Below are 26789 nucleotides of genomic sequence, written 5' to 3' on the forward strand. Positions count from 1 at the left end.
TCAAATAATTCCCCTTCATCTTTTACTAATTTCTGATTAGGATCCATTGGAATGTCAACAGGACAAGCACCCAGAAAACCTGTCTCTTCTAACAAATCAAGTACATATTTTCTTTGAGATAAATTGATACCTGTTCGGGATCTTGCAACTTCAATCCTCAAGAAATGTTTTAGTTTTCCCAAATCTTTTGTATGAAATTTTTGCTGTAAAAACAGTTTCAATTGAGCAATGCTTCCCGAATCATCACCTGTAATCGCAATGTCATCTACATATACCACAAGAAGAATGTAGCCTGCACTAGTATGTAAGTGAAATACTGAATGATCTGTCTGACAGCGCTGAAGACCAAACTCCATAACTGCCTCAGAGAACTTCCCAAACCATGCCTGTGGAGATTGCTTGAGGCCCTACAATGCCTTTTTTTAACTTACAGACACAACTCTGATACTCCCCTTAAGCAACAAACCCAGGTGGTTGCTCCATATAAACTTCCTCATGTAAAAAAGACATTTTTGACATCCAATTGAAATTAGGGCCAATTAAGATTAGTAGCCAAAGAAATAAGAATACAAACTGAAGAGATTTTGGCAATTGGAGAAAACGTCTCATCATAATCAACACCATATGTCTGGGTATAGCCTTAGTAACTAAACAAGCTTTCAACCATTCAACTGAACCATCAGGATTAAAATTAATCGTGTATACCCATTTGCAACCAACAATCTTCTTAGTAGGCGGTAATGGAACAAATTCCCATGTACCATTTTGATGCAAGGCCTTCATTTCAAATTCCATAGCTTGCCTCCAACCAAAGTCAGATAAGGCATCGTGCACTATTTTTGGGGTGGAAACAGTAGAAAGATGGGAAATAAAGCAAGAATGGGAAGGAGATAAAGAACTAGTGGATACAAACTGATTGTTAGGATGTTTAGTAGTGCACGAACGTGTACCTTTCCGTAGGGCAATGGGCAAGGAATCTGATGCAGCTGATAGCGGATCCGAAGACGAGACGAATGATGGTGGAGGTGCAGGAGCTGATGGGAGTGGATGATGTGTATAAACCTGGAGAGGAGCAGAAGAGTGTGGAGGCAACACGACAGACTCAGAGAGATATGGAATAGGCAGCGGAACAGAAGAGACATTAGGCTCAAGGGTAGTTGCTTCGAAAGACACGTCAATAGAAAAATAGGAAAGAGACTCAACAAATGTGACATCGGTGCTAGTAAAGTAGCGGCGAAGAATAGGATTATAACAACGATATCCCTTTTGAGTTGTGGAATAACCAAGGAAGACACATTTAGTAGAGCGACGATCGAGTTTATCATAGCTAGGACCCAAGTTGTGAACATAGCAAATGCACCCAAAAACCTTGAGTGGTAAGGCAAACGGTGGTGAAGAAGAGTATAAGAGCGAATGTGGAGAAGCACCATCTAAGACCGAGGAGGGCATCCGATTAGTGAGATAATTAGCAGTGAGAACAACATCACTCCAAAAATGTTTGGGGACATGCATTTGAAGTAAGAGACAGCGCACAACATCCAATAAGGACGATTATTGCGTTCAACAACATCATTTTGTTGTGGAGTGTGAGCACATGATGTTTGATGGATAATGCCTTTATCAAATAAATAAGAGGCAAAAGAACTAGAAGTGTATTCTTTGGCATTATCAGAATGCAAAATACAAATTTTCTGAGAAAATTGAAACTTAATCATATTATGAAAAAATTGGAAGGCAGAAAATAATTTCGAGTGATTTTTTATTAAAAATAACCAAGTCATACGGGAAAAATCATCCACAAATGTCACAAAATAATGAAATTTATTGGACGCAATATTCATAAGACCCTATGTATCAGAATGAACTAACTCAAAAGGACAAGAAACCCGACTAACAACTCTTGACGGAAAAGGAACACGATGATGCTTACTAAGCTGGCAAGCTTTGCAAGACACAGACAACTCATGACGAAGACTCGGGGCTTGATGTTTCAACGTAGGAAGGGAAGGATGATCAAGATGACAATGCCACTGTAGAGCGGAGGTTGATGACTGCAAAGCACGAGGGGGAACCTAAGGTGTGAGATCCAGATAATATAAACACCAACTTCATGCCCCATATCAATCATTCCCCGCGTCTTGAGATCCTTAAAAATGCACAAAGAATGGTAAAAACTAACAGAACAATTAAGGGCTTTGGTAATTTTACTAATGGATAATAAATTAAAAGGAAAGAATCCATGAGTTGCAAGTGGAGGATAAAAGACAGTGAGATGCAGTACATGACTGAGCAAGAGTAGTAGTGGAAGTGGCCTGCTTATAGGCTAAGAATTGAGCATACTCATCTTTTGGAATGGAGATGAGATCAGAATCTGGAACAAGACTTGAACTAGTAGGGGCCATAATCTCAATCAACAAAGAGACCAAAATAAGCTCCACCACAGAAGTAGCAAATAAATAACTTTAACAACCGAGAAAAAAAAAAAAAAAACACTGCAACAATCCTGGAAAAAGGGTAAAAACCATCTCAAACCAACACCAATCAGTAAAATAATGAGAAAGAGGGAAGAACCAGTGGAAAGACAGTTGAAAAACCCAAAAGGAGCTTCGTCGGAGCTTCACCGGAGACAACCAAACTCTCCAAAAATAGACACACGATGCCGTCAATACCAAACCCATAAGCCACAGAAGCAATCGGCGACCACTTGATCAACTTTTTAGTAGGAACCTTTGCCGGAGACATGCCGGAAACAAACCAAACTCGATGAAGACCGGCAGACCACGTCAGAAATATCAAAACCAACAACCACAGACCCAATCGACGACCGCAAGGCAGCGATTCAACATCAACTCAGCTGCTGCGCAAACAAACCAGGTTCCCTGGCAACCACATACGTCACCAAACACCACAGACCAGGCCGGCCAACCAACCACCACGCCGGCCACCGTCTACCCTTAATCACGATTTGTAGGCATGAAGCCCATTTTCCAAACTGCCGTGATTAGTAGAACAAATAATAGTGAAAAGAAAAAAAAAATTGATGAAGGAGTGGGTATATGGATAATGTTATGGCTTTGATACCATGTTAAGATTTGTAGGAAGGAGTTTAGAGAGGGAGAAGAGGAGAAGGAGGAGGCTGCTGTTAATCTCTTATTATTCAGCTTATCTTTCACAATACAAACATCCTAATATATAGGACAAACCTTAATGATACAAAGATCAAACTACCCATAAAACATATTAACCCTAATACACTTTTCTAACAGTCTCAAATTGTACCCATCGATCGACAACATTCAATCAATAATCTATGCGTTTTAGAAATTATTCACGTAAAAATTAGTACTAATAAATTTTTCCACAAAGGCGCACCGTAATATTTTAAAACAATGTGTCACTTATGAATATTTAAATACTCTTATTGCACATTAATAAGATTAGGTCTTCGAAGTTTCAAAGCTTTTGTAAGCAGAAAACCAATAATATAAGTCTTCTATAATGGATGCCTTTTGGGTTGGCTAACCCCTTGGACTAGTTTTACTTTTGAAGAGATCTTCAAATGGATTCCACTTTTGTTACAAAAGTCTTTGTGTTGATTTGTTTTATGCATGTTTTGATTTTGATATTGATATCTATGGTGTTTGGCTTTAATGTAATAACTTTGTTAATCATTATTTTGTTTTGGTAAACTTGATTAATAACCACTTGGGGTCTAAATTGTATTTTTCGGTGGTAAAAAAATCACTAAAACCAAAAACTAAATACACCTAAATCTAAATCTATCTTTATCTTTTCTTTTGTTGAGAAAGGAAATATCAGCAATGGTCATAAATTAATTGAGAAAATAAAATCTCAAATCTGCAACGTTAACATTCGATCTACGTAAGCCATTTCCTTGTATAGAAGATCACAACATCAATTCTTAACGACTATGTAAACCAAGTTTTCTGTATGAATACATACTCATGTAAATCGATTATTATCTTGGGTTTTTTCATAGTGTCATAGAGTATTCTTAGAGATTGAAAAATCTGTTTCTTCAATTGAAAATAGAGTCTTGTTGTTTTAGAGTCTTGTCGGCAATATTCTTGCCAGATTTTGTTGGGTACTAGTCCAACACACTTCCGCTTGTCAGAAAACGTGTTCGCCATTCTCTATCCATCACAGTGATCCTCGTTGATTAGGGGCCACCATCTACATCGGCATGATACTCGTTTGGTTAGAGCCCACTCCAATCAGCGCCCAAATTCTGATTCAGTGGCGTTATGCAGCCAGTTTCATCACTCACATTGCACGTCCAAGCCACAGCAAGCCCACCACTTCGTGTTGCCAGATTTGCCCCACCCATCCCTCAATTTCTTCACTTGGTTCAACTTTTTCGGTGGATCTGTTAATCGCTATGAGACAAAAGAAGAAAAGAAAAATTGCTCCTAGGTGGGTCAATTTTTTTTTTTTCACTGTGGTCAAACACTCTGCACAAAAAGCAATTGCTTTTGGGTAAGGCACGGCCAGTAAGTGCTTTCATTCCTAACCTACTATCCTTTTTTTTTTTTTTATTTGTTGTTATGCATTTTGTTTTGACTTAGACCTGACCCCTCCAAACTTTCAAATTTTTGCAATTCGACCAATCTGTCAGTACAAGCCGTTTTAATTGACGAAACCATGATCACGTGATTCGTACGTGATCACTGTTGGCATTTTGTTCCCCAAAATGCCTCCATCCCAACCTCCGATCACACACACTCTCTCTCTCTCTCTCTCTCTCTCTCTCTCTCTATCTGTGTCTCTTTGTTGGATTCAATTGCTGTGAATCAGTTTGAGAATTGAACATGGAGGCGATCAAAGAATTGGCTCAGCTTTCCGAGTCGATACGCCGAGCCTCTGCTCTCCTTGCCGATGAAGACGTCAACGACACCTCCTCAACCAGACGCCCTTCCATCATCTGCAAGTTTTGATGAAATCCTCTCTCAAATGCAACCTATCTTCGTTTAAAAGCCACCGAATCCAACAAGGCCAAGTTGAAAATGGCCACTTGATTTCTTTATCGAGACAAGGGAGGTTCAAAGAAATTGATGAATTTCTTAAACGCATGCCCTCAACCCACATGATAAATATCATAACTGAAAAGTGTTGGATTTGGTCTATTTTGTTAATCTTTATGGGAGCCAGAAACTTTTAAAGCTGATTTTTTTGGAATTACTTGATCAAACCCATATAATCTTTAATCTTAAAGTTGTTGACATGGGTCTTCTTTTTTATGAAATTTTGTTCGACCTATATGAATTTCTAGCTAAAAGTTGTTGAATTGGATTAGATCGAGAAAAGTTTAAAGTTCAAAGTTTTTGAATTGGGTCTAGTTTGTGAAGCTTAAGTAGACCCATAAAGCGGAAAGGTTTTGGTTGGTGATGGCTGATTCAGACAACGACTCAGGAGGGCAAAACAACAGCAACAACGCAAACAACGGCTTCTTTGCTCGAGAGCAAGACAGGTTCCTCCCCATCGCTAAAGTGAGCAGAATCATGAAGAAGGCATTGCCAACAAATGCCAAGATCTTTAAGGATGCAAAGGAAACGGTGCAGGAATGTGTGGGCGGGGGGGCATTTTTGGGAAGAAAGCTATAAGTGATCACGTGCAGTCACGTGATAATTGTTCCGTCAGTCAAAACGCTTTGATTGATGGATTGTTCGAATTGCAAAAATTTGGAAGTTTGGGCGATGCATTGTAAAAATTAAAACATTAGAGGCATAATTTAAAATCGCCCCAAACTTTAAGGGTAAAGTATAATTTTCCCTAAAGAAAAGTATACATGTAGAAAATGAAATAATATATATGTTGGTTTCGTTCTTCTTTTGGCTTATAACACATAGGGGTGTACACAACTTTCCTAAAATTAACTAATATATATAAGTTTTTTTTTTTTTTTTGAAAAAAATAAAAATAAAAATTATTCCCTGAATTTTAATTAACAAAATTATTTTCTTTCTCATTTGTAATTTGTTGGAGATTCTTTTCCATAAGCGACAAACTTTGTTAGTCTCCAACAAAAGCTGAATTGACATATAATAATTAAAATTACATTTCTTTCTTCAATATACCTGTTTTCTTTTCTATTCATTATTGTAGTTCAGATTTGTTGATGCACAGTTTTTCGAGTGGTGACGTGGCACGCCTTCCGGGAGGTGTTGGGAGTTTCAAGGATACGTCAGGGTACACACAAAAAGAATAATAGGATTAGAGTCCTTGGTAGTGTTCCAACAGGGAAGCTCCGATGCCTAAGTTAGAGTTTGAGGGAAGAGTGTATAAGCAATCAAAATTTTAGAGCCAGGATTGCCCTTACCTTTGGTTTAAGTTGAGACTTGTATTTATAGGCATGGAGTAGAGTTTATTCCCCGTACATCTCGGGTTTCCTATCATCAATATCTGTTTTGCAATTAATTGAGAAGGGTAGGGTTTGTTCGCCACTTTGTGATCTTAGTAACCTAAGATTCCGGGATAAGTGATAAGGCTTCTGTTTGAGTTAGATAACCTTTTGAATTTAAATGGTTAATTATCCCGTTTGTATAGGGATAATGGATATACTGACAGCTGTCTACGTTGTAGGGAGCCTTTTCAAATGTGGGATAAGATCATCTGTTTTAAGTTGAATATGTAGATATCATCTATTGTCGAATGACTAGTTTACCCTCGGCTTTTGGCTATTTTGCTCTCGAGGAGTTGAGTCCCGGAATCGGTGTCCGATACCTACCGAGGAGTTCAGTTTTGGACTCGGTGTCCGAGACATCCTCGGTGTCCGACACCTCCTCGGGCTAAGCTGTTTCAAGCCTTGTCGGGTATGTTGACTTGCTGAGATCGGGTTTAGGATCTGTTGGGCCTTAAGAGCTGATCAATGACCCAATAGTTACCCCCTAATTTCCTGATCTGAAAGACTATGGAAATTTTATGTTCATAAATGGATCGGCCTTCCGAGGCCCGACTCTTTTTAAGTGAAAATCTGAGGCCTCCGAGGCGGGAAGTTTGAATTTCAAATTTTGGCGGGAAATTTCCCTCCAATTTTTTGCCGAGTCGGTTGGTATGACTGAGGACGCGTCGGTTTTCCACGTGTCTGCATTTGTGTGGACGTACTTTTAGTTGTCGGTTGTTAGCTGTCACGCGTGATTTGCATAGGTGCGTTTTTCTTGGCGCTTGTTTTCGAGGCACCTCTTAGGGCTACACATTCTCATCATCATTGCTTCTCCAACCGACACTGACCGTCCATTTGGCCTATTCAAGATTTATAAAAGATTTCTCTTTCTTTCTTTGCCACTTTATCTTGCGCCCAACTTTCTTGAAAAATTTCTTACTCTCTTTCCTCTCGGCAAATCTCAAGACGAAGGATCAGAATTAGACTGTGGTTTGGGTAAGACCTACCCAGCCTTATGGAGGCCAGATTTGACCAAAGAAAACGAGCGCAAAATCATTCTGGATTGCTACATCCCTAAATCAGTGAAGCTCCATTTTGATGATGAAAGGAAGGGCGCAATAGTAGATGCCGGAAGACACGAGGTCTGTCTTTATAAGGATATGTTCCGAACGGGTCTCAAATTACCTTTTCAAGGGTTGTCCGTGAGCTCTTGGGCCGTCTGAATGTGGCTCTGCATCATCTGGTTCCTAATGCCTGGAGGGTGTTTTTTGCTTGCATTGCCGTATGGCCCATGGCTCTTAAAGAAGAGCACCGTCTCATAGTCTCGGAGTTCTTATGGATGTACTGAATCCAAAAGAATCCTAATGGCGATGGTTTGTACAACTTCTAGACAAGAAAAGGGAAGTTCATCTAGATGGACAAGACCTTTACATGCAACCATGGATAGAAGAAGAAATATTTCTTCGTGTAGGGGCAGTGGGAATTCGCTCCTAGAGAGACGGCAGAGGGGCCGAGAGTACCTCGGGAAACGACCGTCCTTCTCTTGGGCCTTCATAAGGAGATCTGCCTTTCTAAGGATGAAATGGCCCGTGTAAACAAGGTATTGGCCTGGGCCTAGACACATGAATAGGCTATGACCTACAAGAAGTTGGTCACGACGACTAGGTTGAATAGCTGTTTGTATGCCCCAAGGATGGCACTGGGGGGGTCAAGGAAGAGACCAGCTCTGACAGTTGTAGATTTGAGCCCTCCGGCGACAAACACCGGAGGCACCACCCCCCGAACGCCTAATGTGGACAAGGGCAAGGGAAAGGTGGACGAGCCTCTGGCAAAGAAGGCTCTAAAGCTGCTTGATGAACTCGAGGCACCTGAAGCCCCTCAACTAGAAAGGAGGAGACTAGTGAAGGGCAAGAAACCTGCTGCTCAAGCTGACAAGGGTAAATCCCCCTTTGTCGATCTCTTGGTCGCACGGAAGAGACTTAATCCAGAGCCTGATGTGGCTCCAATAACTGCCTATGAGGCTCTTCTTGCTGATAACCCATTGCCGCCACTCCCTTGGCGGCAACTCCAATGAATCCTTTTGGTGCCGCTCCCACTACCGCCATCCTGGTAGAGTTGGCATCCCCCGTGCACTCAGGTCCCAATATTCAGCAACTTTTAAAGAAGGTGGATCAATTTTTGGACTCGGATAGCTCGGTTGGAATGAAGCTTGACGAGAGCATGGTGCACACCGAAGCAGTGGAAGAAGGGGGAAGACCTCAAGTCTTATCACCATTTGCTGAGGAGAGGCCTCGGGCCCCGACAATGGCAGCCAAGGCTTCGTCTCGAGCTCCCACACCTGTTGCTGAGGCTGAAGCTGCTACGTCCGAGGCCGAGGCCTCTTCAAGTTATTCCTTGGCGAAGCCTCAGAATGCTAATTGAACCGTGGGCAAGCCTTTGTCCAAGTTCGTGGGCAAGCCTTTGAACATATATGATCATTTTCGTTTGCTTGCAATGAGATTATTAGTATACTTGTTCTCTACTTGCGAATCATAGGTTTAACATTCAAGGTTTTAATGAAATTACTCATGCATCATTCTTCAGCAATCTTGATAGTAACTTATGAATTACCTGTGACTACTTGGTAGAGTGTTTTCGGCTATGTGCATGGTCTTAGAAAAAATGTTTAACCTTTTTCGAACACACTTTTTCTTCTTTTTTTTTTTTTTTAAAGATTTACATCCTTGAGAGGTTATTTTTTCTGAGGTTGTCTAACCTTTTCGAACACACCTTTTTTTTGAAGGATTTATGTTCTTCACAGGTTAGCCATTTAACCTTTTTTTAACACACCTTCTTTGAAGGATTTACGTTCTTGACGGGTTATTTTTGGAAGAATGCCATAGTTATGTTCCACTAAGTTCAGTCTCGGGAAAGCTCTTAGATTTTTCTTTCCATATGGCTCAGCTATGCCGAGTTGAAGGAAGCATTTTTTGCTGTTTGCTTCAGACTTTTGGGGAAGCCTCTACAGCTGTATATCCCGAGATTGATTTTATTTATTTTGTTTTTCATAGACTTTGAAGGCTATTGAAATTTTAGGATATTCCTTTATTTAATAAATTGTAATGAAAATTACAAAGAAAACAAGAATCACCTTACTATAATAACTTAGACAAAGTACTTTTTGAGATGTTCGGCATTCCATGGCTTGAGGAGTGCTTTTCTTTCCAAATTTTCGAGGTAGTAAGCTTCCACTCTCCTGCACTCAATCACTCTATAAGGTCCTTCCCAGTTTGGAGCTAGCTTTCCTTCACCTGGGTCTTTGGTGACAACGGTGAGCTTTCATAAGACCAGATCTCAAACCTTGAAGCTTCTATATGCTTGACTATTTTGTTGAAGTACCGAGCCACTTTCTCTTGATAAGCTGACATGGTTACTTAGGCTTGGTCCCGTTTCTCTCATGCAGCAAGTCCAGGTGTAGCTGGAGGCCTTCATCATTAGTCTCGGGTTGAAAGGTCTCCACTCGGTAGCTACTCGAGCCCACCTCGGCTGGGATGACTACCTTGGTACCGATAGCTAAAGCATACAGGGTCTCCTAGGTTGGAGTTTTTCTCGTTGCTCGGTATGCCCACAAGACTTATGGGAGATCATCTACCCAATCTCCCTTCAGATCCTCAAGTTTTTTCTTCAGAATCTTTAAGATTGTCTTGTTGGTGGCTTTTACTTGTCCGTTCACTTGGGGATGACCCGAAGAGGAGTAGTAGTTTCTTATGTGGAGCTTGGCACACTATTCTCAAAATAAATCACAGTCGAATTGCCTCCCATTATCCGTTACAAATGCATGTGGAATGCCATATCGGCAGACGACGTTCCTCCATAGGAACCGCTCTATGCTTTTGGTTGTGATGTTCACTAGGGATTTACTTCTGCCCATTTGGTGAAATAATCCATAGCTACGACTGCAAATCGAACTCCCCTTTCCACGAGGTAATGGTCTTATTATATTGACCCCCCATTGTGAGAAGGGTCATGGCGACAAGATTGAAATTAAGTCCTCTAGGGGCTGTTTGGTAATGTTGGCAAAGCGTTGGCACTTGTCACAATTTCTTATTATCTGTACCGAGTCCCGACTCATGTTTAGCCGGTAAAAACCAGCTCGGATTGCTTTGTGTGCTAACACCCTTGCTCCTGAATGACTGCCGTAAACGCCTTCATGGATCTCGTGAAGGACATAATCACCTTCTTCCTTAAAGATACACTTGAGGAGTGGTGGCATGAAGCCTCGCTTGTATAGGGTCCCATTGATAAGGGTAAACCTCGTAGCTCTATTTCTCATTTGAATCGCTATTTTCTTGTCTGACGGGAGAACTCCCTTTTCCAGGTACTCCACTATGCTCCTCTGCCATTCGGGTATAGTTTCGATGATTGACACCGAGACCGCCTCGGTTATGGCAGGTCGTGTTAAAGTCTAGATGGGTTCTTCGGGTTCTTCCATGTCATTGGTGGTTGTCGATGCTATCCGAGCTAGTTGGTCTGCTCTTTCATTTTGTTTTCTCGGGATCTTCATAATGCAGAATTTTTTGAAAGAATTATGCATATCCTGTACTTTCGATAAGTACAACTTCATTTTATCTCCTTTGGCTTCGAACTCTCCTCGGATATGCCCGACAATTACCTGTGAATCGCTTCGTAACTCGATGAACTCGGCCCCCATTTCAAGAGCTAAGCCGAGTCCTGCTAGGTCTGCTTCGTACTTGGCCTCGTTGTTAGTAGTCTTGAACTCCAATCTCAAGGAGCTACATAACTCTTTTGCATCTGGAGTGATCAATACTACACCGGCTTTGCAATTTTTTTTTTTTTTGTAGAGGACCCATCCACATAGACCACCCATGTCTCATCTCCTGACCATTCCTTAGTGTTAGGTAAATTTGTGAATTCTGCTAAGAAATCAGCCAGTACCTGCCCTTTGATAGCATTCCGTGGGAGGAACTCAATGTCTAATTCTCCGATTTTGATTGCCCAGTTAGCCAACCTGCCAAACAAATCTAACTTTCTGAGTTCTTTCTTTAATGGATACTCGATCAAGACTCTTATAGTGTGAGCTTTGAAATATGGACGGAGCTTTCTGGATGCAATAGTTAGTGCAAATGCCAACTTCTCCATCTGAGGGTACCGCTCCTAGGCTCCTCTCAATGCTCTACTAACAAAGTACACTGGCTTCTGTTTGCCCTCTTATTCTCAGACAAGAGCTGCACTAACTGCTGTTGGAGAGACAGCTAAGTATAGATATAGTGCTTATTCGGGAATAGTTATGCTGAATAGGGGTGGACTTACCAGGTACTTCTTCAATTGCTCGAAGGCCTCTTCACATTCCTTAGACCACTCAAATGCTTTTCTTAAGATTTTGAAGAATGTAAGGCACTTATCGGTTGACCGAGAAATGAATCGGTTCAACGCTGCGATCCTACCCGTCAATTGTTGAAGTTGCTTTGTATTTTTGGAGGATTGCATATCTAAGACTGCCTGGATCTTCTTAGGGTTATCTTCTATTCCTCGGTTTGACACAATGTGACCAAGAAATTTTCCCGATGAGACTCTAAATTCGCACTTTGCGGGATTTAACTTCATTCCGTATTGCATCAATGTTTTAAACATCTCATGCAGATCATATACATGGTCTTGTGGTAGCACAATCTTGACTAGCATGTCGTCAACGTAGACCTCCATGTTGCGTCCAATTTGGTCTCGAAACATTTTGTTGACCAACCTCTGATATATTGCTTCTGCATTTTTTAGACCAAAGGGTATGACTTTGTAGCAGTACAAGCCTCGGTCTGTTATAAACGTGGTCTTCTCTCGATCTTCTAGATGCATGTAGATCTGGTTGTAACCAGAAAAAGCATCCACAAAGCTAAACAGGCTGTATCCCGCCATCGAGTCTACCATCACATCGATGTGTGGTAGAGGAAAGTTGTCTTTTGGACATGCTTTATTGAGGTCTGTGAAGTCGATGCACATTCTCTACTTCCCATTGGATTTTTTGACCAATACGACATTAGCCAACCAGTCAGGGTAGTATACTTCTTCGATAAACCGAGCTCTCAGTAGTTTTTCTACCTCCTCGGCTATGGCCATATTCCGCTCTAGAGCAAACTTCCTTAGCTTTTGCTTCACGAATTTCATACTCAGATCTACATTGAGTTGATGGAGAATGTCATCGGGACTGATTCCCGGCATGTCTTCATGGGTCCATGCAAATACCTCGAGGTTTTCTCGGAGAAAAGTTACGAGAGCATCTCGGATTTTCGAGGTGAGCTGTGTGCCGAGCTTCACAACTTTGTCTTCCCCAGTATCGCATTTTCTAATGGCTCGGCTAGTTCTCTGATGTGGTATTTTTGTGACCAAAAATATCAATTATAAAAATAACCACTCGCAATAGGACGAATCTTTGTAGGATACGGCTATAGAGAGGGTGTCGAACCTCAAGGACTGCAAGGGTTTAATTATCAAAATTAAAAGATCAAAGTTAACTTAATTAAAAGGGGTTTTGATTTGATTTGCTTAAAAACTAAAGTGCATGAAAATAAAAGAGATTAAAAATAAGAGAGAGAGTGTAGGGTATTGACTTCACCTCTATCCGCACAACAATGGCTAATCATAATTAATCCCAGAAATTCATTTTATGCATGTTATAAATAAACAAGAAACTACCTTATTAAAGAATAAGCATAATCTATCTTCGGTTGGCACGGATCGTCCACCTAACCACTAAGACGCGGTACGACCCGTCTTCCCTAGGTATAAATTATCAAATTCTATAACAGGATACATACAATCAATGAATAAGTGTAACCCATCTTCGGTTGGCACGGACTGTCTACCTATATTACACTAAACTAGGGTGTAGTACAATCCGTCTTCCCAAAGCATGGCCTATCAAATCCTATTGATCATATGTCAATTAAACCCATTGTATAACCATCATCCTCATAATCACCGAAAACAAGAATGATTTGAGATCAATAAAAGTAAAATACTTTCTAAGACAAGAGAAGAATTTCACAAATATTGATTTTGGAATTTAAGAGCAATTGCATTTAATAATTAAGAACATAAATCAATTGTAGCAATCCTCATAATTATACAATCAACATGCATAAATTGAAAATCTAGAAATTAAATACAATCAAACCATTGTGCTTGGATAGGGTTACATCAACACCCCACGAAAGGGTTTAGCCGCTCATGATCTCCTAAGCTCCAAAGACAATTTACTGAATTTTGCTCTAAGAGGCGGTGTGTCTTTTCTCAATTCTTAGAGGCCTATTTATAGGGCTTAGGAGAGTCCTAAAAGCCCTAGGAATCCTATAAATTTCGGAGATTTAAGTCCAAGTCCAATTATGATAAAGAAAACCTAAGTCCAAATCGGAATAGGATTCGCCCAGAATTGCGTTCCTATCTTGCGGGGAAATTTTGGCAATGCGGCACTCCGAATTAGTAAAATGCTATTTCACAATGATTTGTATAAATTTGAGTTAGCTTTCCAGTGCCGCTTGAATCACCTCAATCGGATATTTGAACTGAAAGTTATGGACAAAATACCGAGACATATGCAGAATCCCAAATTGAATCCAATCCGATTTTGACTCCAATTTGAGAAATTCCGAATTAATCCTTTCATTTATTTGATTAAACTTAACCATGATTGGTTAAGCTTAATCATATCTTCTAGGTCTTCTCAAAGTGTGCTTTTATGCCCAAAATGAATGGAATTAATTGCATCTTTATTTATAACCTGAAAACACAAAAACAAAACAAAATCAAACAAATAACAACGCTAAGGAATTAACATATGCAAATTAAGGGGCTTGAATGTGCAACATTCGGTGCTTATCATTCTCCTTTTAGTGGGTCTTTGTTTCTACTACCCACTGTGCCGATTGTTAAAAGAATGGGATCTGAGGTCTTCTTGAGGGAAGTGTTGTAACACTTCCTTGCTGCTGCTTGATCTCCTTTCACTTCTCCAACTCATTCTTCCGTAGGGAACTTCATCATCAGGTGGTAGGTATATGTTACAGCTTTCAACTTATTGAGGGATGGTCGACCAATGATTGCATTGTAAGCAGACGGTTCGATCAACCACCAAGAAATCCATCATGGTTGTAAATTGCTTGGGAGCTGTTCCTCCAATGATTGGAAGAGAGATGAGTCCTATAGGTTGGACTTGCTCTTCTGCAAATCCTACCAAGGCTGAGTCAAATGGTTGGATCCTATCATAGTCAACACCCATTTACTTGAAAACTGGCCAATACATCATCATTATCCACTAGGATTAGATGGATCTCATGGTTGGCCACCGTCAGCGTTACTACCAACACATCATCATGGGGAATCATGAGCCCCCTGGTATCTTTTTCAGAGAAGGACATGGCCATCGAATCTTTCTTCACGATATTTGGAGGTTTCTGCACAGAAAAAACTTCGTCAGCTTCGGTCTGCGCTTTTCTCGCATAAGCCTTTCTAGATGAACTGGATCTTCCTCCACCAGCTATTCTCCCAGAGATAGTGTGGATCTCCTTCACTACATCTTGATTCCGAGGCGGATGAGCATTCCGATAGTGTCTCAGTTCTGCTTGCTGATTAGGTATCGGTTCGACGTACCAATCATCCTTCGGCCTCACTTCTCTGTTTCTGAGGGCTTCTCGGTTTTCTTCGAGTAATGGGGGTTCTTAGAGGTTTCTTCCTCGGTTTCGCTCATCTGCCAGGAATCTCACCAACTTCCCATTTCTCATGTGATTTTCAATTTGCTGTCGTAGGGTTATGCATTCCTCAGTTAAGTGACTATGGTCATAGTGATACTCATAGAACTTTTGAGGGTAGCGTCTTTTCGGGTCACCTTTCAACTTGCTCGGCCATTTGAAGGTAGGATCTCTCCTGATCTCCATGAATACCTCAGTCATGCTAGTATTCAGTGTGGTAAACCTCGGGCTCTGCAGTTTCTGAGGATCCATCTCGGATACGATGGGGCTGTCTTCTTCCCTGACTTCTTCACATTTTTCTCTTCTTTTTTTCCAAAGCTTATTGGTACTACCTTACCAGTACCACCCTTAGCTTGGATTTCTTCTCTCTGATACTTCATGAGAGCCCCGACAGTTTCTTCTTGACTAATGTACTCCTCAGCCTTATTCAAAAATTGGTGGAAAGTCACTAATTGAGATTTTTTCTCTAGCTCAGCCATCAGCGGCCCCTCAGCTCTCACTCCATGCATCAAAGCATCGAGTATCGTCTGCTTATTCGGGCTTTCAACCATTAGCTTCTCCTTGTTGAACCTGAGCATGAACTCCTTCAATGACTCATCCTTTCCTTGAACAAGGGAGAGTAGATAAGCCGGATTCTTCTTCCTCTTCCGAGTAGCCAGAAATTGACTTATGAAGAGGTGACCTAGGGTTTGAAAGTCATCTACTGAATTGGCTGGGAGCCTTCCGAGCCAATCCTTGGCTACTCCAGCAAATGTTAGGGGGAAGGCTCTGCATGAAATCTCATTTGGGGTGCCATGGAGGATGAAATGCGCGTGGAGACTTTCCATATGATCCACAAGATCTCCCGTGCCATCATAGTTATTGACTCGGGGCATCTTGAATTTGTCAAGCAAGGGAAAATTCATGACCCGATTGGTGAATGGTAGATTCGTGTTCTCCATCAGCTCCCCTGCAGTTGACTTCTCTTCGCCATTTGCTATCTGGCGAGCCATCTCTTTATATTTCTTCTTGAGATCTTCCAGGTCAGCATTAACGTTGCTTTTGTTATGCCCTTTGTTATGATGGTCTTCTTGGCAGGATTGTTCCCGTCGAGGCTTAGTATGATGAGACCTCTCAGGGTTCGTATGTTGGCGATACTCTTCAATATGGACAGTTGTGTGATAGCTGGCTTGAACTGAACTCATATCATCTTCGTGATCTTGGTTCTGGTTCTTGATCTACTTCCCTCTACGGATCTCGTCACGTTTCTCCTTCTCATGCCTATCCTCACGTTTTTTTAGCTCGCCTCTCCTCCCGCTTTTGAACCCTCCGGCTATTACAGCCTTCAGCAATCGTAAGCCTTGTGACGAGATCTTCATTTTGCTTTTTTAAGGCATTCATGGACTCAGTCATCTGTTTCATGAAATCAGCTATATTAGGAGCAACTCCGGTTGCCGCGCGAGGTATGCCGGCTTGATGCTCCAGTTGAGAATGGGAACGTGTAGTCACCATATCGGATTAATGGATGGTGAGAATTGATCAAACGGTTTCCACAGACGGCGCCAAACTATCGATGCACAATTTTCTGAGTGGTGATGTGGCACGCCTTTTGGGAGGTATTGGGTGTTTCGAGGATACGTCAGGCTACACACAAAAAAAATAATAGGATTAGTGTCTCCAGTGGTGTTCCGGCGGGAAAGCTCCGATGCCTAAATTAGAGTTTGAGGGAAGAGTGTATAAGCAATCAAAATTTTAGAGCCAGGATTGCTGTTACCTTTGGTTTAAGTTGAGGTATTTATAGGCATGGTGTAGAGTTTATTCTCGGTACGTCTCGGGTTCCCTATCCCTCAATATCTGTTTCGCAGTTATTTGAGAAGGGTAGGGTTTGTTCGCCACTTTATGATCTTAGTAACCTAAGATCCCAGGATAAGTAATAAGACTTCTGTTTGAGTTAGATAACCTTTTGAATTTGAATGGTTAATTATCCCGTTTGTATAGAGATAATTGATATACTGACAGCTGTCTACGTTGTAGGGAGCCTTTTCAAATGTGGGATAAGATCATTTGTTTTAAGTTGAATATGTAGATATCTTCTGTTGTGGAATGACTAGTCTACCCTCGGCTCCTGACTATTTTGCTCCCAAGGAGTTGAGTCCCGGAATCGGTGTCCAATACCTACCGAGGAGTTGAGTCTCGGACTCGGTGTCCGACACCTCCTCTGGCTAAGCTGTCCGAGGCCTTGTCAGGTATGTTGACTTGTTGAGATCGGATTTGGGATCTGTTGGGCCTTAAGAGCTGATCCATGATCCAACAAGATTCAATATTATTATTATTTTTTTTAAAAGCACACCAACCTCTTTAAACTACTATTTAATTGTCAATGTTTTCTTAAACTATAGATTGCGGATATAGACGTGATTCGTTGGAATTTGCTGTAGATTTGAAACTGATTGGGACGATGATTTTTCATAGATATTGTCTTATAATAGCCGAGAGACTATTGTGTATGTCAAAGATAATGTTTGAGTTGTAAAGATTCCTAATTGTATATTTGGCATTGTATGAAGCATTTTGCCCCATTTGATTGTTATATCAATGAAGAAATAATTGATTTATTGATTTTTTTATTTTTTTTAAATTGCGTTAATGTCCCCCAAACTACTAACATTTGTCAATGTCCCTAATAATAAAAATGCCCTTAATAAAAATAAAAAATTATAATTTATTATTATTAAAAAAAAAAAAAGCAATCAACATTAAAACACACGCATTTTGGGGTGGCTAAACCACCCCCAACATCTGAAAGTGGCGGCCGAAAAATTTCAAGTGTTTTGGGGTGGCCGAACCACCCATAGAAGTTTGATCAGTCATCCCTATAAGCAGGGATGGAACCAAAAAATTTTATGGGAGGGGGCTAGCCATTTTTTTTTTTCCTTTTTATTATATTTTTTTTATTAATAAAAAGAAAATTGTTGTTTTTTATGAACTAAAGACTACCATAAGAACCAAAAAGTGGGCATTTAAAGTAAGGACAAAAAAAAAAAAAAAAAAAACCTTAAAGGGTATGGCCCAAAAAAATTAAGAATAGGGCCAACCATTTTTTTTTTTTGGGGGGGGGGGGGGGGGGGAAATGACTAAAATTTAAACTTTTACTTTTTTTTTTCTTTTTTTTTTTTAAAATTTTTTTTCCCTTATTTTTGGGGTACTATGGTCTACCCCGGTCCCCCCTCCCTCCATCACTGCCTACAACTCAACAACCCACTGATCTATTTACATGAGCATATATTTATTCAATAAACTTGGTTTACATAGCCGTTAAGAATTGATGTTGTGATCTTCTATACAAAGAAATGGTTTACGTAGATGGAATGTTAACGTTGCAGATTTGGGATTTTATTTTCTCCATTAATTTATGACCGTTGCTGATATTTCCTTCCTTAACACTCCCCCTCAAGTTGGAGTGAGGGGGAGTGTTAAAATGCAATAGTTTAGGGGGCTACTTTATCACTTTTGGAACATTAGGGGGCTAAATCGAAAACGGCTGGTAGTTTGGGGGGCTTTTTTATATTTTTCCCTATTTTCTTCTTCCTTCTATAACTAGTGATGTTGGGTTTTTTCATCTTTTTCTTTTCTTCCTCTAGTGTTGCTTCTCTTCGAGCTAGCTCACCCAACCAAAAGAAAAGCCAAAATATCTCCTCGAGCATCTTGGAAAAGAAAAAAAAAAAAAAAAATTCCGCGTTGAGAAACCAAATCACATCAATACATTACTCCATCACTCCAATTCGGCCTACGGATTTGTAGGCACCATTAAAGGTCCGGATTTGTAGTCTCCAACCATGATTGCAGGATTCCATGATTGCATCACTCGTCTATCTATCTATCTATCTATTTATATATATATATATATATATATATATATATAGATCAAAGTCAACGGTTTGAGAAGTCAACGAAGTTGATAACGAAAGCTACTCCCGAATTTTAATTATTATTAGGGTAAAGTCTATTTAATCCCCTCAAATTACCACATCAATAAAAATCTACCCCTCAAACTATCAATTGCGACAATTTATCCTCAAAACTGCCAAAACAATGACAATGTACCCCAAATTTTAACAAAATGACGAAATTACCCTTACTAAAACAAAAATACTAATTTTTTTTTTTTCAAAATTTTAAGGGTATTTTTCTCTTATTGAAAATTCTATAAGGGTAATTTTGTCATTTTGCTAGCATTGAAGGAGGGTACATTGTCATTTTTTGGTAGTTTGGAGAGTAAATTGTCATAATTGATAGTTTGAGAGGTAGATTGTTATTGGAGTGGTAGTTTGAGCGGGTTAAATGGACTTTATCCTTATTGTTATTATTTACGAATAATCTAGACACTCATGAGTTTACTTGCCTTGATTTTGCATGGTGCCTATAAATCAATGGCCTCCTTAATTGGCTCAAGACTTCACATAAATCTTTATCCTCTTTCACCTTTCCCTCATCCTCACTACAAAAAACATGCAGTTTATTGACATGGCAAACAGTAACTTATATTTGTCACGTCAATAAATTTTGACGTGTCAAAGTAGACACGTCAAAAAAAACATTTTTGACGTGTTAGATTTTCACATGTCAAAAATTTTTGACGTGTCATTTTTACACGTCAAAAATTTTTGACATGTCATTTTAGCATGTCAAAATTTTTTGAAAATTTACAATTAATTATAATTAGGTATTAACTCATAGCAAAAATATGTATTAAAAAAAAAAATAATGTAGTCATTTAATTTTAATGGGCATGAAAAATAATGTAGTGATTTAATTTATCATATTAGTATAAATTAATGGTATACATATATATCACATGCATGCCATGATGCCAATTAATATCACACACACACACACACACACACATATATATATATATATATATACCAATTACACTAAACATAATCATACTATTAATGTATGCCAGGAAATTATCATTAATTTATATGATATTAATTATCATATGCATGCATAATCATACTATTGTATACCAATTAATTAATATAATCAACCATTTCATTAATATTAATTTGAATATGATATTAATTATCATGCATAAATCAGTCTAATAATATTAATATCTAGAATATTAAATTATTTATTCTCTAATTAGTTTTAAGTATATTGTATGGATAATGCCTGTGTTATATAAGATGAAAAAATGATCATATAATAGAATAAATAAATTATATATATTAAAATTTAAAACTTTAAAAATTTAAGTTGGTATTTTTGACGTGTCACATGTCATTATTAGACACGACAAAAATTTTAATTAACTATAATTAAAATTGATTAGGTTGTAAAAAATTAAGATTTGAATTGGTATGAAAAATTAATTTTATCATATTAGTATAAATTAATTGGTATATACGTATATATCACATGCATGCCAATTAGCTAGTATCATAATCATATACTATTGTACAATTAATATTATTACATGCATATGAATCAAACATTTCATTCATATATGATATGAAATTATCATGCATAAATCATTCTAGCTTAGTAATATTAATTAATTAATTAATTAATGTCATAAACAAATAAATTTTATTATCTGTATATCTAGAATATTAATTTGTTTATTCTCTAATTAGTTTTAAGTATATTGTATGGATAATGTGTTATATAAGAGAAAAAAAAATGATATAATAAATGATATAAATTAAGTAAATAAATGATATAAATTAAAATTTTAAAGTATTAAAAAATGAAAAAATGCTCTTGACGTGTCACATGTGGACACGTCAAGAAGTTTTGACATGCCACATGTGGCACGTCAAGAGTTCTCGATGTGCCATGTGGCATGTCAAGAGTCTCCTCGGGAAGGCGCGTCCAGCTGCCTTACCTTTCTTTTCCTTTTTCTTTTTTTTTTCTCTTTTTTTTTTCCTCTCTTTCTTTCTCTCCCCCGTGCAACTCAAGCTGCAGACCCAAATCATCCGCCATTTTTTTTTCTCGATCAGCCCTCTGCAACATTTCTTTCACCCGCGTCCTCTCTCAGCCCGGCCGTTCTCCAGGCCTCTTTTTCACGTTGTTTCTCTCTCTCTCTCTCAGTGGTTCTCTCTCTCACCGACGCCCATCACCGCTGTTGCTCCCTCCGGCGACCACGCGTTCTCCAATTGACTCTCGAAAATCAGGTATATATATACCTGATTTAATATATATATATATATATATATATATATATATATATGTATATATATATATATATATATATATAAACTAATTTATTTATTTATTTATATAAATAAAAAAATTATATAAATATGCAGTTTACAGTGTATATTATTATATATTGTTGATGTAGTTATATTAGCAAATTCTTTCTACATGTTAGCTAATTAATTTATTTGCTTAAGATATATGTTATGTATTACTTGTTTGACATATATGTTTTGTATATGGTGAAAATATTGTTTAATGTATTTGCATGCATGCATGCAAAATTACGTACCCTCATAGTTTGAAATTACTTTTTTTGTACAGGATTTTGCATTTAGATTTAGACCCATATTTTGTGTAGGTTTTGCTTTTGCACATTATTGTAACAAAAAAAATAATAAAAATTAAAAAAAAATTAAAAAAAAAAAACACAAATAAGAAATGCATATCTATTTTGGTCGTTAATTTATGTTTAGATTTTGTAAATTTAGAATAAGTATGTAAATGCTAAGATCAAAAAAAGAAAGTAAAAAATAACTAACATAGGTGGCTGGATTTATTTTATCTACACTTCCCATACAAATGCATAAATGTTATAATAAACGGAAAAAAGAAAACCAACATTTAACCTAGCTAGCTATATCTAATTTATCTAGAGTCTCCATATATAAAAAAAATTAATTTAGGTCTTACAAATTTATATTATGTAAATGTCATAAAAAACGAAAACAAAAAAATTGCAGCAAATAAGATAGCCACATATATTTTATCTAGGGTCCCCATATGGGGGTGGCTCCTTGGCCATTCGAGCCACCCCCAATTTTTTTTCTTTTTTTTTTTTTTTTTAAAAAAATATATTTTTTGTAATTAAAAAAAATTAAGTGAGTGCCACGTGTCAACATTTGATTGGTCCACGTGGAATTCCGTTAAGTTAACTAACGGTCAATTGACAAAAGGACTAATTTGGTATATTATCAAAACCACATGAATCTCCTGTGATAAAAATAAAACTATAAGGGGAAAAAAAATAAAGTTATGAAATTCTGGGAGTATTTAGTATTTAACCCTTTTGTAAATAGAAAGTTAAAAAATAGTGAGTTCGGTTAGTTGATTATAATTGGGCTAAGCGGAATGGGCTGCTAGAAAATTGGTTAACCCATTTGCTTTATAAAATCTGCAGAAAATTTACCCATTAAAAATTTCCAACAATCAAAATCACTCCTCCACCTTCCCTTGCCAAAAAATCAAAACCCCAACACTGTTGATCAATTACACAGAACCACCGCGCTCCAAAAATCAAACCCACCCAATGATATTTCTCTAATCCACTCAATGTTTAGTTTATGCTGTTAGGAAAAAAATCAAATACAAAGTACATGTAATTCCAGAAAAAAACAAATTTCAAAAAAAAAATTTTAACCATATCTTATGCAACTATTTTACTAGTAACAGTAAAGTGAATTTCTACATGCAAAAGCTAAATATTATTTTTATTTATTTCCTCATTAAAAAAAAAAAAAAAAAATCCTTATTAGTACCACCCCTACAAGAATTGAATCCTAACTTTGCCAATGCACGTCAGAAAACTCCAGTGAGAAAAAAAATTGTTTTTTTTGTAATGTGGCTTGCTAATTGTAATTTTCGGTGGTAAAGAAAAAATCACTAAAACCAAAAACTAAATACACCTAAATCTAACTCATCTTTTCCTTTTCTTTTCTCCCTCTGCTTCTCTTCGAGCTCACCCAACAAAAAGAAAAGCCAAAATATCTCCTCGAGCATCTTGGAAAAAACACGAAAGAAAAAAAGATTTGGCGTAGAGATCTAGAAAACCAAATCCCATCAATACATTACTCCATTACTTAGAGATGGAGGATAAAAGGATGGATGAATTTCCTGAATCATATCCAATGAGTGGAGGAGATGGAGCTTACAGCTATGCTCAAAATTCCAAATCTCAGGTATCTTCTTCTTCTTTTCTTTACTTTTAAGTCTTTCTTATCCTCATAATTAATCGATTTATATAAAAAAAGATCATATCTATATTGTTTTTTGGGATTGATTATTGAGTAATAAATTAAGTATTTTTTTTTTTCAGAACTCGGGTGTCCTCTAAATTGTATTTTGAAGTAGAAAATCTAAATCATTACATGGAATAATTGTAGAAAATCTAGAAGGATGAGTATCCATCTATACCAAGCTATGCCATAACCCATCACAGTTCACAATCATTGAAAATTATGTCATTTCCATCATAGGGTCATTTTTTGTTTTTTTGTTAGCCTGGGAGAGAGGGACTTGACAACATTATTTTTTTTTTTTCCTAAGTAAAATTATTCATTGAACATGCAATGTCTAGCAGAAGTGTCCTCAAGGGTAGCTCGTTTCATGAATCAGGGGTCATTAGTTCAAATCCCAGAGTGGGAGTGGACATGTCACAAAAAAAAAAAAAAAAAAAAAAAAAAACTATTGCAGCAAAAATGAATAATTGCTAGATTTGAAATGTGAACATGGACAAGCATGCATCTTCCGCTTTTATCATCATGCATAATAATTGCTATAAATGAATTAAGGCATTCAATTGAAAATAATGACTTTCCTGGTTTGTAGAGAGGATATGTTGAAGTATCCAAAGAAATGATAAAGGAGGCAATTCTCAAGAAATTTGACATCAACACCCTTTCTACGCCTTTAAACTCAATTTTTGTTGCGGACTTGGGTTGTTCTACAGGACCCAACAGCTTTATTGTTGTGCAAAACATTGTAGACGCCATAGAACACAAATATCAACTTTCAAAATATCATGATGAGATCCCAGAATTTCAAGTTTTCTTTAACGACCATGCCTCCAATGACTTCAACACTCTCTTCAAGTCATTCCCACCAAAGAGAAAGTACTTAGCCTCTGCGGTGCCTGGCTCTTTCTATGGCCGCCTATTTCCCAAAGGCAGTATTCACATTTTTCACTCTTCTCATTCCCTAAACTGGCTGTCAAAGGTGCCCAAAGAGATTATGGACAATACTTCTCCTGCATGGAATAAAGGAAGGATACATTACACAAATGCTCCAAAGGAAGTTGTGGAGGCCTATGCGACTCAATTTGCCATGGACATGGAGTCCTTCCTGTGTGCAAGAGCAGAAGAGCTTGTAGTTGGAGGGTTGATGGTACTTCTCATAGTTGCTGTCCCAGATGTCATTCTCTCTTCTGAGTTCACCATTTGTACACAACTAGACCATCTGGGATCTTGCCTAATGGACATGGAAAAAATGGTAAGAAATCCCATATTTCATTAAGTAAGATAGAGACTAAAGTAAGCAAATGCTTTAAATTTCCATTTAATTTGTAAGCATCATACATGGACAAAATAAATTTTTTTTTTTTCTTTTTTTTTTTTAAAAAAAAACATAGAAAACACTATCCAATGTAGAGTCTATGAAGAATTGAAGTGTCTTCCAAATGACCAACACTAAAAGCAAAAAGTTCTGTTTAATTTATAGATGATGTTTCAATGAGAGCCTAATGGGTATCCTGATTGTAGGGATTAGTTTCTGAAGCAAATCTGGACTCTATCAATCTGCCCATCTATTTCCCATCTCCTAAGGAGTTAATGGCAGTCATTGAAAGAAATAGGTGTTTCAGCATTGAGGGCATCCAAGATTTAGGTCAAGACAACCAAGTACGCATCGAATCGCTTACTTTGACCCTCAGAGCTGCACTCCGAGGATTCTTTGAGAAACATTTTGGAAATGACATCGTGGATGAGGTCTTTGATCGTTATCTTGAGAAACTTGCCAACACTCCTATTTTCTTAAACCTTAATGAAAACCAAAAAACATTTGTATTGTCTGTCATTCTAAAATGCAAGCCAAACTATTAGACTTGGTGATGCAGAGGAAAAAATAAATAAGTTGATCGTTTAATTTTATTAGCTAATTAAGTTATTTGCATTTAAATTAGTATTTAAGAGTTATTGTTATGGGCTTGGCCCAAAGTCTGTTAAATTAGGGTTTTTGTTATTTAATAATAGGCTTAGCTCAAAAGTCAGTAAATTTAGGGTTAGGGTTTATTTTACAGTGTCTATTGAAATGCTCTTTGTACTCTTATGGAGATTAGATTATGATTAATGAAAAAGATGCTTTCTTGGAAGCATGATTGCTCTCTTCTTCTTGGTGGTGAAACTCTACTGAAACCCCATTGTTGACCAGTGAGACTCTGATCAACATGGTTTATCTTATTTTCTGTTATTTTTATCTATTTTCTATTGTTCTTCTTCTACCCTACATCACTTGGATTTTCAGCTGGCCAGAAATTTGGAAGAAACTTATGGACTACAACTAATAACATATAATCAAGTTCTAACATTTGTTTCTTCGGTTAGAAAAGGGTGTTTTCGCTACCCATTTTCACAATGTTTGTTGCAAACTAACACTTTATTTCGTTTGTTAGCTTAATTTCATAAATGGATATATACTCTATAGAGAGTGTTATTACTATCATTCTAAAGCAGTTTATTAGTAGTTGGCTAAAGATATATATGTCCAAATTGAGACTACGATGTGCTTTGTTAAAGTTTTCATTAAATAATTAAATTTACGTCTTGTTATCCGCTTAAGTTTTTGTAACCAGTGATGATTTAACATGGTATCAAAACAAAAGGCCGGTCCTGAATTCAAACTATAATTCCATCAATTCACTCAGAGTGATGAGTGACTGAGCCACCACCCATGGAGTGGTTCGACCACCCAAATTTTAGGTAGATAGAGGTGGCCGGCTAGTGAGCATCTCGAGAGTTGCTCGCAACCAACCCCATCTGATGCAGCGTGACTTAGTGTGTTATAGTGAAAAACAACAATAAGGAACATGATAAATATTTCTAGACCTTGAGACTATCAAAGATCTAAGAAATCTTCTCAAAACACTAGAGCCGATCTAGGGTTTGAAGGAAAATAAGGAAGAAACTCAACTATGAGACTTCTTATTGAACAAAACTCATATATAACCCAAATCTGGGTTTCTGGAGGCTATAAGCATGTATTTATAGGCCCCCAAACTCTAACCCTAATTAAAATATGAAATAAACTCGAAATTGAACTTCTATGGAGCTCGTCCGAACAGCACTTAAGTCCGTCCAGATGGCCACGGACAAAAACCATGAAACGGCGCCCGTAACCTAACCTAAACATAAAGATAATACGATGCTCGTCCGGACGTCCATTCCTTATAAACATGCTCAACGTCTTCTTGTCCACAGGCAGAGACAGAGGGAGGAGGCGACCGGGGTAGGCCATTTCCCCCCCAAAATAAGGAAAAAAAAAATTATAAGTAAAAAAAAAAGAAAAAAAAAATTGACCATTTTTTTAGATTTTTTTGCGATATCTAATAAAAACTTTTGGCCCTGTTCTTAATTTTTTTTTGGCTCATACCCATTAAGTCTTTTTTTTTATTTTTGGTCCTTACTTTCAAATGCTCA

The 26789-nt window shown here is 37.8% G+C and overlaps 1 protein-coding gene across 1 annotated transcript; it reads left to right on the forward strand.

Moving 5' to 3' along the window:
- Window positions 1–23186: 23186 nt before the first annotated feature.
- LOC132178212 (loganic acid O-methyltransferase-like) lies at window positions 23187–25196 on the forward strand. Its single transcript, XM_059590661.2, has 3 exons — window positions 23187–23279; window positions 23929–24588; window positions 24858–25196. The coding sequence occupies exons 1-3, from the start codon at window positions 23187–23189 to the stop codon at window positions 25194–25196; spliced, it is 1092 nt and encodes a 363-aa protein (XP_059446644.2).
- Window positions 25197–26789: the final 1593 nt, after the last annotated feature.

This window comes from Corylus avellana, chromosome 4 (assembly GCF_965113065.1).
Source record: "Corylus avellana chromosome 4, dhCorAvel1.hap1.2, whole genome shotgun sequence".
In the NCBI taxonomy this organism is placed as follows: domain Eukaryota; kingdom Viridiplantae; phylum Streptophyta; class Magnoliopsida; order Fagales; family Betulaceae; genus Corylus; species Corylus avellana.